Source organism: Chiloscyllium plagiosum, unplaced genomic scaffold, assembly GCF_037043375.1.
Source record: "Chiloscyllium plagiosum isolate Xiang-an unplaced genomic scaffold, Cpla_swu_hap1 HiC_scaffold_14, whole genome shotgun sequence".
NCBI lineage: Eukaryota > Metazoa > Chordata > Chondrichthyes > Orectolobiformes > Hemiscylliidae > Chiloscyllium > Chiloscyllium plagiosum.
Window position 1 is genome coordinate 127,780,775 of NW_028270152.1, and position 12,901 is coordinate 127,793,675.

Genomic DNA, 12,901 nt, shown 5'->3' on the forward strand with positions numbered 1-12,901 from the left:
TGGAGAGTTTTGCAAGATCTGAAATGTCGGATGAGGGCTGGCAATATTACACTTTTAAAAAATATTGCAAGACTTTGAGCGTTGCAAAGATTTGGTGTAGTAACAAAGGCTTTCAAGTCGACGATATCAGAGCACAGGGAGGAGAAAGTGTGAAACAGACTGAAGGTAAAAGAATTATATTCTTCAGTCCCCTGAGGCTGTTGCAAGCTGAGTGCAAAGGAAGGGCAACATATACGAAAAACCTCGACGGCGTTGCTGAGTGTTGAGGATAGACATATTGTTCACACTCAAGTGTATAAGTTTAGGATGTAGAAATCTCGTCACTCATACCTTTCCACCATTCAACTTTCTACGGTATTGCTGCACTACGAAGCACGTCGTAATTATGAACCACGTTTCCAGTAATTTCAATTGTGCTGTTTAGTGAGAAATTGAATTATTGTTGTATACAGATACGTCACTGCAATCTTGAGCTGTTCCCTGAACTTAGCCTGGGTCACTCCATAAATTACTGTATTTGTGCAGCAACTTAAATTTCTCAGCATCAATCCAATTTCTCCAAAGACATACGATGAACTGTTGTAATTCAAGGGATCAGTTCCTGTAATTCTGTAGCATATGAAATATATAACACGGTTTAGCCATAGAAGTATAAAGCTTCCCGAAATAGTAAACAGTAAAATTGCTGATTTCTTTCGGCTTTCCATTTCGATGTCTCTTCCCTTGCTGTGACCCTTCAAACACTTGCGCACTCGACTAGACATTAAAATGTATCGGACTGTCAGAGCGTTAAGCAGGAGAATTAAAGTGAACGGGAGCAATGGCGTTAAAACTGTATCGAGCCAGTCAAATCCCAACCATGCAGGATCAGAGTAATAGCTTGGTTTCGTGTGACAATACCATGGTACGTTGTCAATGATCATTCCAGGTTCATATGCAAAGTAGAATGGAACGTTTTTGGAACAAAGCAGAAGGCTGGTTGTCGCTAAAACCAAGCCTGCAGTTTTGCTGGTGCAATATTTTGTTTTCAGATTCTGGCAACAAATGAGGACAAATCGATCAAACGTAAAAGTCACGGTATACCAGACGGAACAATCGGCAGTTGCACGAGCCAAGAAATAGGTCACACTGCACACTGGAGTGATGTCGAGAAAACATAATGGGAAATAATAATACCTGAATTGCCTCAGCACTACTTCTGCAATGATGACCATTAGATCAGCTGCTGCCATGGCTACCAAGTAGCGAGTGGTGCAGGCTGAGAGGCCGCACCTTCCCCGGGATAGGATAGCAATTGCCACCAGGTTTACTGCAAAAAAAATGATTTGGTATTGAAATGGTCTGTTTCTAAACTGTATGCATTCAATTCATACATTGCATGGAGATTTTGCCGAAAGAGGCAGTGAAGAAATGTGAGGGGATTTCTACTGATAGGCGAGAAGGAGATAGATACTCTGTGCATGCAGGTCTGAATTCATATTCTTAAATTGTAAAACCGAATATTGAGTAGTCAAGGCTGTAATATAGATAGATGGAAGATGAGGGAGGAGGTTGATAGGCAAGCACTGCAACTTATGTGGGAAAAATCCACTTTGGGGCGCTGGATTGGTCTGAGGGTGTGAAGTCATGCTAGGTTAGGAGAAGTAGCACACACTCTCCTTCGATTAGTTCTGAGACAGTGTTACTGAATAAGAAACATTAACTGTGATTTGTCTGTACAGATTCTGCAAAACGAGCCGTGTTTTTCTGACGTTTTATGTTTTGCGTGGTTTTGTTGCATCTCCTTCATGTTGATTTCCCATGTCCACAACATTATGTCTGCTTTTCAATGGCTTTTTTCTTTTGGCAGCACAGTGGGCTATTTTCAAATGTTTACATATATTTGCTCGTGGTCTCTTGGCTAATGGCAAGAAAATGGAATTAGAGGAGTGAGAATGTTGTTTTTGGGTGGCACTGATATGATGGGACAAATAACCTTTTTATATGCGCTAGGTCTCTGTGACTATATGTCTGATTCTCGGCTCACGTATAAACCATTTTATTCCCACTCCTCTTATCAGTAATGCTTCTCTTTCTCTCTTTTTTCACTTTTCTATTTAATTCTTTCAATTTCCCAAACCTGCACCAAGTAATCAGCATAAATCCAATTTCCACGTTGATTTACTTGCTTAAACATGATTAACCTTAATACAGATGCAGCCAGACCTGTTCAGTGTGTCCATGAGATTATTTTATGTTGGTGTTGCTGGTGTCCTTTTGTTTTGACATCAAATTTCCATTGGGCATCGCTCCTCTTTGTGCTCTAGGTTATTGCACGTTGATTTATGAAGGGATAAGCTTAGCTGAGCAGAAATCTAAACGGACGAACAGAGAGTAGACCATTCTGCAAAATGATCCACCATTCATAACATGAAACAGAATTAACCAATTGGTGAGATTATAAATACCCGAAATCAGAAAGTGTAGACATTTTCTACGAATTACTCGACCGCTCTGATCTGCAAATACATGTCGAACTATTGATCACCCAATGGAATGAATACTCAGAAGCCAATCAAGTCTTCTGAATTACAGAAATTGCATTTGAACTTAAAATTTTAAATAATAATTCATAACAGGAGAAACATGTCAAATACCGTGGTGAAAGAGTGAAATCTGCATGGAGATCCCTCACACGTAAGTAATGAACATCACCAAAATCTCTAAAGACCTTACGCCATTGCATTCAAAGATCACAAGTGGTTGCTTCAGCCTAATAATACCACACTTCAGTCAAGGGGAGAACTTGAGAATAAGGACCAACATGGCAAGTTTCATGGAACTGAACATTCGCTGTTGGCATGAATGTGTACTGTAAACCAATTGTACAACTAACTGGGAGAAAAGAACCCTCAGATCTATAACATTGGAAAAGTTTACAATCACTTACTTGGAACACCAATGGTAGCCAATATGGTGTAGTATATTTTTCTTATGTTGTCCATTGACTGATGCACTTTCTGAGTGAAGTCGCCTGCACCCTCGTGACAATCTCTCTGTATTGAACTGACGGAAAAATATGCTGGAGTCCGCAAATCATTACTATCAAGTTTAGGAAGAGGAAGCATATCCAAAGCAAAACAGTAATTCCCTTTCCCACCTAATGCAATTTCAGAACTGCTCGGTATTTCCAATGCTTTCTGGTTTGAATTGCGTCCTCCAACACTCTGAAGAATGACAGTCACGAGCATTTAATTAGCAGACAAGCATGACCGCTGGGACACTTGGTGTCTCAAAAGATTCCAAATGTTATTTTTATAACTATTATTGTTATACTGAACAATGTAAGCAAACCTATGACGAAAGTACAGTGAAATCCCTTTTTCTATAACGTTTGCAAAGTTTGAGAAATTCAATTGAGAAGCATATATTTAGATGGACACTTGGAATGCAAAGATGTGCAAGGCTGCAGAGTTGGTTTGGTGTATGTTTTCCCATCCTGACATTGTGGATCATGAGGCCTTTTTGGCTGTTGTATGGATTGTTTCGATTTTTTCATCTATATGTTTCCCATCAACTCTATTTTAGCTCTCTGGTGTTGAATGCAAGCAATCTTATTGAACATGGCCACACCCACTTCATGGTGTACATTTCTGCACCCCCACTCAATGCCCATTTTCTACAGGGTAATTTCTGAGATAGGCACTTTACTTTTCATTCTACATTTATTGCATATATATTCACAACCCTGGCTTGTTTGATTTGTTATTACAAACAAAATGTTAACTCGTTGAACCTTCAACCTTCAGATGAAAACATATAAAGCACTGAGCATTGGCGAATAAAAGTTCTGATTGTTTCGTTTTAATAATGCATTTTCTAAGATGTCTCCTCCCAACTGTAATGATTCACTGAACATGTCCATCAAGTCAATCTCTAGATGGCACACAGAGTCGCTAATGTCTGTGGTCGAACTTAAAAGGGTAGACAATAGTAATGGTCTTTAGCCCCACAATGTTGTGGCCAGCTTTAATCCTCGTCTGAGTTTAGACTAAATTAGTATGTTTCATTGTACTATCTTCTATGTACCTATCCAAGAGTTGCTTAAATGCCCTAAATGTATCTAATCCTACTACCACTGCTGACAGTGCATTCCACGCAGCCACCACTCTCTGTGAAACAAAAAGTTGACCTCCGACATCTCCCATAAATCTTCCTCCAATCACCTTAAATTTATATCCCCTTTCAGTAGATATTTCCACCATAGTCAGGTCTCTGTCTATCCCCTCTGTCAATGTGTCTCATCATCTTGTATACCTCTATGAAGACATTACATATCCTTCTTCATTCCAATGAAAACAGCCCTAGATCCTTTAACTTTCTCCAGAAGACCTGTCCTCCAGTCCCAGAACAAACTCGTTAAACTTCTCTGCACTTTCTTACTCAAGTTTCCACATTTTACCTGTATTAAGGCGGACAGAATTGAAAACAATAGTCCAAGCATAGTCTCACCGGGGCGCCATAGAGCTGCAGCATTAACTCGCAGCTCTTCAACACAAGCCCACCGCTCATAAAAGCCAAAACATCATATGCCTTCTCAACAATAATGTTGACTTGAGTGGTAATTTAAGGCATCTGTGGGCTCAGGCCCTAAGATCCCTCTGCCCCTCCTCACCGCAAGCATTCTGTCTTTAATCCTGTCTTTGCATTCAAATTAGAACATCCAAAGTGAAACACTTCGCAATTTTTCAGGTTGAAAATCTTCTGCCTGTTATCAGCATTCTGCTAATGACCCGCTGCAACCGAGAGTAAAACTTCACACTGTACACAACTTCACACAACTCCACAAAACTTCGTGTCAACAGGAAATTTACTAACCCACCATTCCACTTCCTTATCCAAATGTTTCCTAAAAATCACAAAGAGCAGAAGTTCCAGAATTTCTCTCTGCAGAACACCGCTGGTCACCGAGTCTTAGTCTGAATGTATTCCATCCACACCAACCTCTGCCATCTTTGGGCGAGCCAATCTGTATCCATGCTGCCTGACTTCACTGAAGCTCATGCCTCATTACTGTCTAAATAAGCATACCATGTGGAAACTTCGCAAATGACTTGCTAAAATTCATGTTCGCCACATCCACAGTTCCACCATAATCGATTTTTTTTACATTATCAAAGTATTCAGTCAGGCTTTTGAGGCATGACGTGCACCTCCCAAATTCAAACTGGCGATCTCGAACCAAATATGGTTTTCCAAGTAATCATAAATCCTCTCAAAATCGTCTCCAATACTTTGCCGAACAGAGAGGTTATTAACCATAATGAATTATTTACCTTCATACACCCAGCTCGTGTATTCCTTCATTTGTTTGCTTTGTCTTACCTCCAAATTGCTTTGCAAATCGGTAAAAAGAAGTATGATAATGATTCTTAAAAGTTGCAGCTGTGAAAGTAATGCAAACACAGAATAGAATACTGACTCATCCCATGGCAGGTGCTGGAATTTTATAGTTTGTGAAAAATATTGCGAGTCTTTTAAAACTAATACGTGTTCAGAAAGTAGTAGAGACGCAGAAAATGATTAAACCCATGAAATTAAGACAGATCCAGAACAAATATATGCCAAAATCCAATGCAAAATCATGAACCTAACACAGACCCTGTAACTCGCACAGGTCTGGGACACATGAAAGCCCTGAAACGAATAATAAACGTTAAAGTGATGCTTGCATTGATTCTGATAAAGGCCCTGATTCTAACAGAATATTGAAGACCAACAGACCCAACTTGCCTGTGTCAACCATGCTGCCATTGTAATAAGATCTAGTCTTGAATCATATGATCAACATTCCCCTATTTCCTGCCTCTTCACGTTTGTATCCAGTTCTCACTTAACTGTTGTTACCTCATTTGATTCTCTCAAGCACTCTGGTCGTGCATTTGAGGCAGCTAACATCTGCGTGAAAAATACACTACCTCACGCATCTCCTTTAGCATCTTCACCCTGGGCCTTTACCTCAAATCTATGACCCTTACCGTTTGATACTTCCATCCTGGGGAACGGTTTTGACTACCCATTCGATCAATGTCTTGCATAATATTACGTACTTCTCTCAGATTGGCCCTCAACTTCCAATGTTCTAGCGAAAACAATCTTGGATTGTCCCAAATCTCCTGAAATGTGATAGAGTTCAATCCTACAGAATCCCTGAAACCACCTTAGTAAACTTTCCAAGGTCCATATCCTTCCTCGTACCGGGACCAGAAGCCCGCAAGACAAATGTAGCCGAATGGAAGTTTCATCCGGCTGCCAGCTTTCCAACATTTATACTCTATGCAACCGCCAATGAAGGCAAACATGTTTCCTTTACCACCTTGTCCAGTTACGTTACCACTCTGAAGTATTTACACTTCTGGAGCCCAACATCCTTCTGTATTTCAATACTTCTAATGGTCCTGTGTTTAATTTATGCACACTTCTTCGACTCCACCTCAAGATCCATCACTTAATATATTAACGGATTAACCACCATTTGACAGTGTTCCATCCAATATATCTATATTTCGCTAGAGCATTTGGTAGGGTTCGCCATTATGCAAAAATCCACCAATATTCTTATCTTTCTTCGATGATTAAGTTAATTTTGTTTTAATCATACAAACGTTCCATGGATCCCGTTTGACTTAACATTCTAGACCGCCCAATCATGAGAAACAGCGTCACAAATTTTAGGAAAGTTTATGTGGATAATATCTGTAGCTGTACACTTACCAAACACTCGTGTCTCTTCCGCATAAGCTGAACCAAATGTTTAAGACACCAGCTTCCCTGCACAAAGCCATACTGACATAAGTTCCTTCTTTTCGAAGTGTAATTAAATGCAATCCCTGAATCTAATACAGAATGTAATTTTCATACGGACCGTGAAACGAATACAGCCCGGGAAAAACTTATGCAGAGTCCAAAAATAATTGAAATCAATAAAACACTGACACTAAGACAGACCCTGAAACTGATAGAAATTTTTCAACTTGCATAAACCTTTACAGTGATCCAGATTCTGAAACCAGGGCCCAACACTAAGTTAATAGAAACAAGTAAAATGATATAGGTCCTAACAAAAACACTGACCCTTGAAATGATACAGAATCCACACACACCCTGAAGCAAATTCAGATTTTGACTGTTATAAGCATAATGATTTCAATCTAGATTCGGAATTTCTGAGAATTGACAGTCAATTTTGGAAAATCTGGACACGAAATTCTGATTGAAATTTTAAAACGTGTGTAACTGGAGTTAGAGGTGAAAAGTATATATTTTGTAGCACTGTAGAATCACATTTGGGCTCATCGCTATGTCACAAATCACATCTATGACCATGTTTTCGCTGGCCCTGGAAGTAATTCCACACAAAGAAAGATCATACACTTAATTCATGGACACTCTGTGGAAATCATCGGACGTCAACACCAAAATATATCCAAAAAGATATGGTCTCACATGTTTGTCAAAATGGCAGTACCGAGGCCATCATGCGGAAGTCCACATGTCCAAAATTTTATTTCTAAGAGCGTACCTGTGGAAGATATTAAATGGAGCTGTTCCTCCAATTGAAAGTCGTTTCACGCCTGCAGTTCTGCTAACACCTTCAATGATATCAACACATATAGACATAGGGATCTCTGAAATTGGCAGGACAAATCAACAAGTTATTTTATAAGGATGCGGGCCTTCATCAGTTGTGAAATAGGTTGGCAGAACATGACAGAGCTTCATAGAACAAGACGTGGTTGTACTAAAAAGGGTGTAATGCAGATTCAACAGGCTGTTACAGGGATGGGATGTTTCAGCCATGAAGAGAGGCTGCGTAATCTTAAGTTGTTCTCTTTAATTCTGAACATTTGAGGGGCTTAGTGACGGAAGTCCAAACGATTCCGTGGGAGATAGTCTTGATGGATAGAAAGCAAATATTGTCATTTGTTGAAGGATCAAGTCAGGTTTAATAACCCAGGAGATTGTCAGAAGATTTGAAAACAAGAGATCTTACCACCCGTGTGCTGGACGTCTGGGATGCACTATCTGGAAGGTTAGCTATAGAGTTCTTGACTCGCAGAATCAAACAGCTTGGAAACAGACAGTTTTGTGCAACTCGTGCTTGACGAAAATAATTGTAAACTAAACTCGTCCGACTTGTCTGTCCCAAACCAGATTCCCACAAAACATTCCTATTCATGTACATATCTAACTGTTTTTTGTAAAGGTAATGTCGTAGAGAATTGTTGAGAACTACCAGGAGACGAACAGTGTTCTTCAAGAAGATAATTTATTTGCAAACAAAAGCTGTGACAACCAACAAGCTAACGCTTGATTTTCCACGAACCTCGGGGTCCGTTGATCTTGAGGCATTTTTGTTATCATGTTTCCTTCTAGCTTATCAGCGTGTCCAACGGTGTTAGTTCGGCTTATCTCAGTAGACATATACAGGCTTAGTTCCTGTTAATACTTTTTAGATTACAAAATTAGATTAGATTATTTACAGTGTGGAAACAGATCCGTCAGCCCAACAAGCCCACAACGACCCGCAACACACCCAGACCCATTCCCCTACATCTAACCCGTCACCCAAAACTACGGACAATTTATCATGGCCAATTCACCTAACCCACCTATTTTTGGATTGTGGGAGGAAACCGGAGCACCCAGAAGAAAACCAAGCAGACACGGGGAAAATGTGCAAACTCCACTCAGTCGCTTGTGGCGAGAATTGAACCCAGGCTTCTAGCACTATGAGGCAGCAGTGCTAACCACTGTGCCACCGTGCCGCCCACCTCTCTATTTCTGCGACTTTAATCTTTACTGCATTTAACTTAATCTTATTCTAATCTGCCATGATAGATATTTGCTCTCTAAATTTACCAACATGGTCTTTACTCTCAGGCTAACCCTGCTAGCTACTAATTCAGTAACTGCTGTCACATTTTGCCACAATGGTCTCCAGCAACTTGACATGCTGACCCTGCTAACTGCTGATTAAATATTTACAATTACGTCCTTCCAACGTTGATCTTCAGCAGGCGAGTCTACCTTCACTGATTGTTGCTATCTTATCCCGTCTCAATTATCTTTTAGCTTCAGCCTGACTCCGCTAATTGGTGTAGCCACATTCCACAGTCCCTTTAATGCATCATCTCGATTAGTGTAACATTTCACCGACCCCTTGCAATAGTTTACTAATGGTCTTTATGCTTTAGCCCTTCTCATGCTTTTATACTTGTTATTTCCAATCGGAACTGGTATAGCCGCATCTGTCGGATGTTCCTTTAACATTGAAACCATCCTCTGTTGAAACTATTGCCTCACATTTTCTTATATCATCAGCCTTTCACAATAAAATGTGTCCCGAATCTTGAAAGTCAATGCAAAAAACACAACATTAATTCTATCCACACACCTCTTGATTTTTTAAGTCTCTATAAGCTCATATGTCCACTTCTTATATTCCAGTGAGAAATACCCAATTCTATCCAGCTTTTCAATGTAACCCAAACCTTCCACAGAGCAGCATCTTTGTCAATCTCATCTGAACTTTCTCGAGTTCAATAACAGGGCGAGCAGAACTGAACACAGTATTGCAAGAGATGTCTCAGCGATACTCTGTTCAATATTAATGTGACATCCGAACTCCTACTCTCAAAGAATTGTGAGGTGGGAAACCTCAGAGAATTTCCAGAGTACTACTTTGGCTATGGAAAATGTTGTATCATTCTGAGCTGCAGGGCTCCTACAGAAAACGTAGGCTTCCTTTTGGTTGCCTTATATATGCGGCAGAGAAGATCAAAATAGACTTCTTATGCTGGAATCAAAAACAGACAATCAGCCATGCAGCATCACGATGTGGAGAAGTCGATTTTCCAGGTCTAACGCATATTCAGGACTACGAGTAGGTACAGGGGGGCTGCAGATAATGGTGGTTGCAGGGATACGGTGGTGAAGTGGGGATAGGTAAAGTCATGTGGAGGGTACGAACTGTTTTGTCAAGGGGAGGAATGAATCTGGTTGGTGGCAGGGAGGAGTGAATGGGAGGCGGCGCTGGGAAGGGAGTCCATGTATGGGAAAGGTGGTTATTTGAGATTGGATATTTCGATGTTGTCTGCTCCAAGATGTTGGCTGCCCAATCGGAAGATGAGGATTGGTTCCTTCAATTTGCGGTGTGGTTCGTTGGGAGGCCAAGAATGATCATGTCAGAATTCTACCAATTCCTGCACCTCCCCTGCATTTGCTTGGACGAGGCGGCATTACATTCGCGAGCATCCCAGATGTCCACCTATTTCGACCTGTAATGGAAAATTAACAAAATTAACATTTACTCTGATATCCAGATACTCTAACATTTGAAAAATGATGCTTTACTAAACTTAAAAGTTTCTGACACTTCGCTGAGGTCTGCAGTCGAGGGATACCTTGTTTCTGCGGAACTTTGTAAACATTCAACAAGGGAAAAATATAAGAACAGTATGTCCACAACAAGGGAATGAAAAGAATAACAACTAAAATCTTCACAGTCTTTGTCTTTGAGAGCATGATAAGAAATAGTGTAAGACGAGTATATGAATTATGCTCAGGGCCCTTGAGCAAGGCATTTTTGTCAAGTGCATCTGGTCCCTCTGCAATGCAGAAGTTAAAATTATTAAAGCTCATGTGATAGTTGAGTCGAGTCAATTTAATTTCAAAAACAGTAAACTTGGGGTTCGCCCAGCACCCCATCACGGATTAAGATCCTGAAGATTCCCAGGAAGTGCAGGCGGCAGCGCCTTGAAGGTCTTTTACTTCATTTCGATCGCTAAATTGGCCCCACTGCGTGAGAGGTCTGGGAATCTGTGGATCGTCCCGGCGCCGGGGTCTGTACTGAATCGGGTCGGGGTAAGAGTCGTGGCTTCAGTAATCCTACACAGAGACTCATTCTAAGCGAATAAATGAATCAGGAAAACGGTTCAGTAAACTCTCACGCGGTATTCGAGCAAAACTAAAGAAATAGGATTGCCGTCTCGAGAGTGTTTGAGAGACAACAACTTTAAGGGTGGTTTTCGAACTGGAACGAACACTAACTGAGTTGGGGTCTCCAAAAACGTACCAGGTACGCAGTTTCGTTGTTTATGAAAACCAAGGAGTTGAGGGGGACCCGCCCAATGCGAGAGAAGACCATCGGAGGTAAAAAGCAAGTCAAAAGGAAAAAGATAACGGTACCGTAAGTGAAATTGAGAGAGCTGAACGCTTTTTCAGTAACACTGAAAATGGGCTCCGGCAAGAGCAAACAAAAAGAGGGTACTCCGAGGAATTTGAATGGCCAACCAAACGATTATTACGTGATAAGTAATTATGGCCCAGAGTCTCTAAAGCAGTTAGAATTAATGATCAAGGAATGTGGTTTTCCGGAGGGGGGATATTTTAGTAAAAGGCAGTTGGAAATTGAGTTCGAGGGTGGAGGAGAGAGAATTAAGGAGAAAAGGAAGGGAAAAATAGAATCTGTGAATTTGAGTACTTATAACATGTAGAAGGCTGAGGCTAATATCAGGGAAAGGAAGCCTCAAGTAAAAGATAGATCAAATACGCGTACAAACACTCCTGCACACGCAGATATGCCCAGGAAATAACCTAACGATGCTGTACAGTCTCTTAAATCTGTTCAAGTTCCTGACCTTGATGACTGCCCTACAAGACCTGCAGCCCCCTTACGAGATCCGCCTGGCAAAGGTTCCAGCCAGCAGACTCCACCTCAGGGTCTGCTAAACCATTGATAGCAAATCGTACCTGCAACCAACTGAAGCAAGAAGCCCCAAATGACAACGGCCAGTCCAAGATAGAAAGTCATCCAGGGTCTGCTCGCAATGTCCCCAGGATGGATGATGAGTCAGACGATGAGCGGTTTTGCGTACGATCATCCAACCAGGTCGTCCTGCAAGCCCAAACGGTTGAAGTTGCAGCCCAGAAGGGTGCACAGTTCTTTTCCACAGACCATGGACCATGAAGGATTTGGAAAGTGCCAATGGGCAGTTGCCTGATCCACTCGAGGTTGGAGGTAATACGTTCGCTGAAGAAGTGACAAAGGTCTGTACCGAGTTCTGTTTCACGTCACGTGAGACGAGACGACTCCTGGGACGAAAACTGGGCGTTAATGTCACCAAACTCAAGGATACATGGCCAGCCGTAAACGTCCATACCAGATCAACGGACCCACAAGCGGGAGAGAATGGACACTTCAAAGCTTTTGTTGCAGCGCTGGCAACCGCCTGTAGGGAGGCATTCCCAGTGCAAATGGAAATGGCCAAAATAACAATGTGCAAACAACGAGAAGGTGAGACAGTGTCCCACTACCTTATTGGCCTCACTGAAGTCCATAACGCCATCGTGGACTGAGACCACCTGAAGACATAACGGCTGCAGAAATCACACTGTATGAATCACACCTGCGGAACAGCTTCATCAAAGGAATGAAGGGCGAAAGAGCGAAAAAGGATTAGGGCACATGTATTACCTGGGAAACGGGAAAGCTGAATTTGATAGAACAACATGTGTTACATGCTGAAAAATTGCTTTCCGAAGAGAAGGATAAGTGGAAACTAAAGATTGAACAACAAACACATAAAGCTCAGCTTATTATGATGCCGATTGTCGCCCAGCCGTTGGAGGGAGGTGCTGCTGAAAAAGAGTGCAGAAGAGGCGCTGGCAGAGGTAGATCTGGCGGGTGATTTGTTTTTGGAGCAATGGCCACTTGGCGTGACAGTGCCCACGCAGACAGCCTCAATTGGCCCTGGAGGCTGGACAGCAGGGTGTCTGACGGGGAAGGCTGATGTGGAAGTGGGCAGTCCACAAGGTAAAGTTAAGCCTCTTTCGCTTATGCTTGGAAATGAAGACTCGC

General features: G+C 41.6%; 1 protein-coding gene across 1 annotated transcript; it reads right to left on the reverse strand.

The window, feature by feature from the left end:
* Positions 1–407: 407 nt before the first annotated feature.
* On the reverse strand, positions 408–2,990 carry LOC148148216 (putative G protein-coupled receptor 139). The gene is made up of 2 exons (XM_087994019.1): positions 2,930–2,990; positions 408–1,309 (listed from the first exon to the last, which is right to left on the reverse strand). Exons 1-2 carry the CDS (start codon positions 2,982–2,984, stop codon positions 408–410), a joined length of 957 nt encoding a protein of 318 aa, XP_087850145.1. The 5' UTR covers positions 2,985–2,990.
* Positions 2,991–12,901: the final 9,911 nt, after the last annotated feature.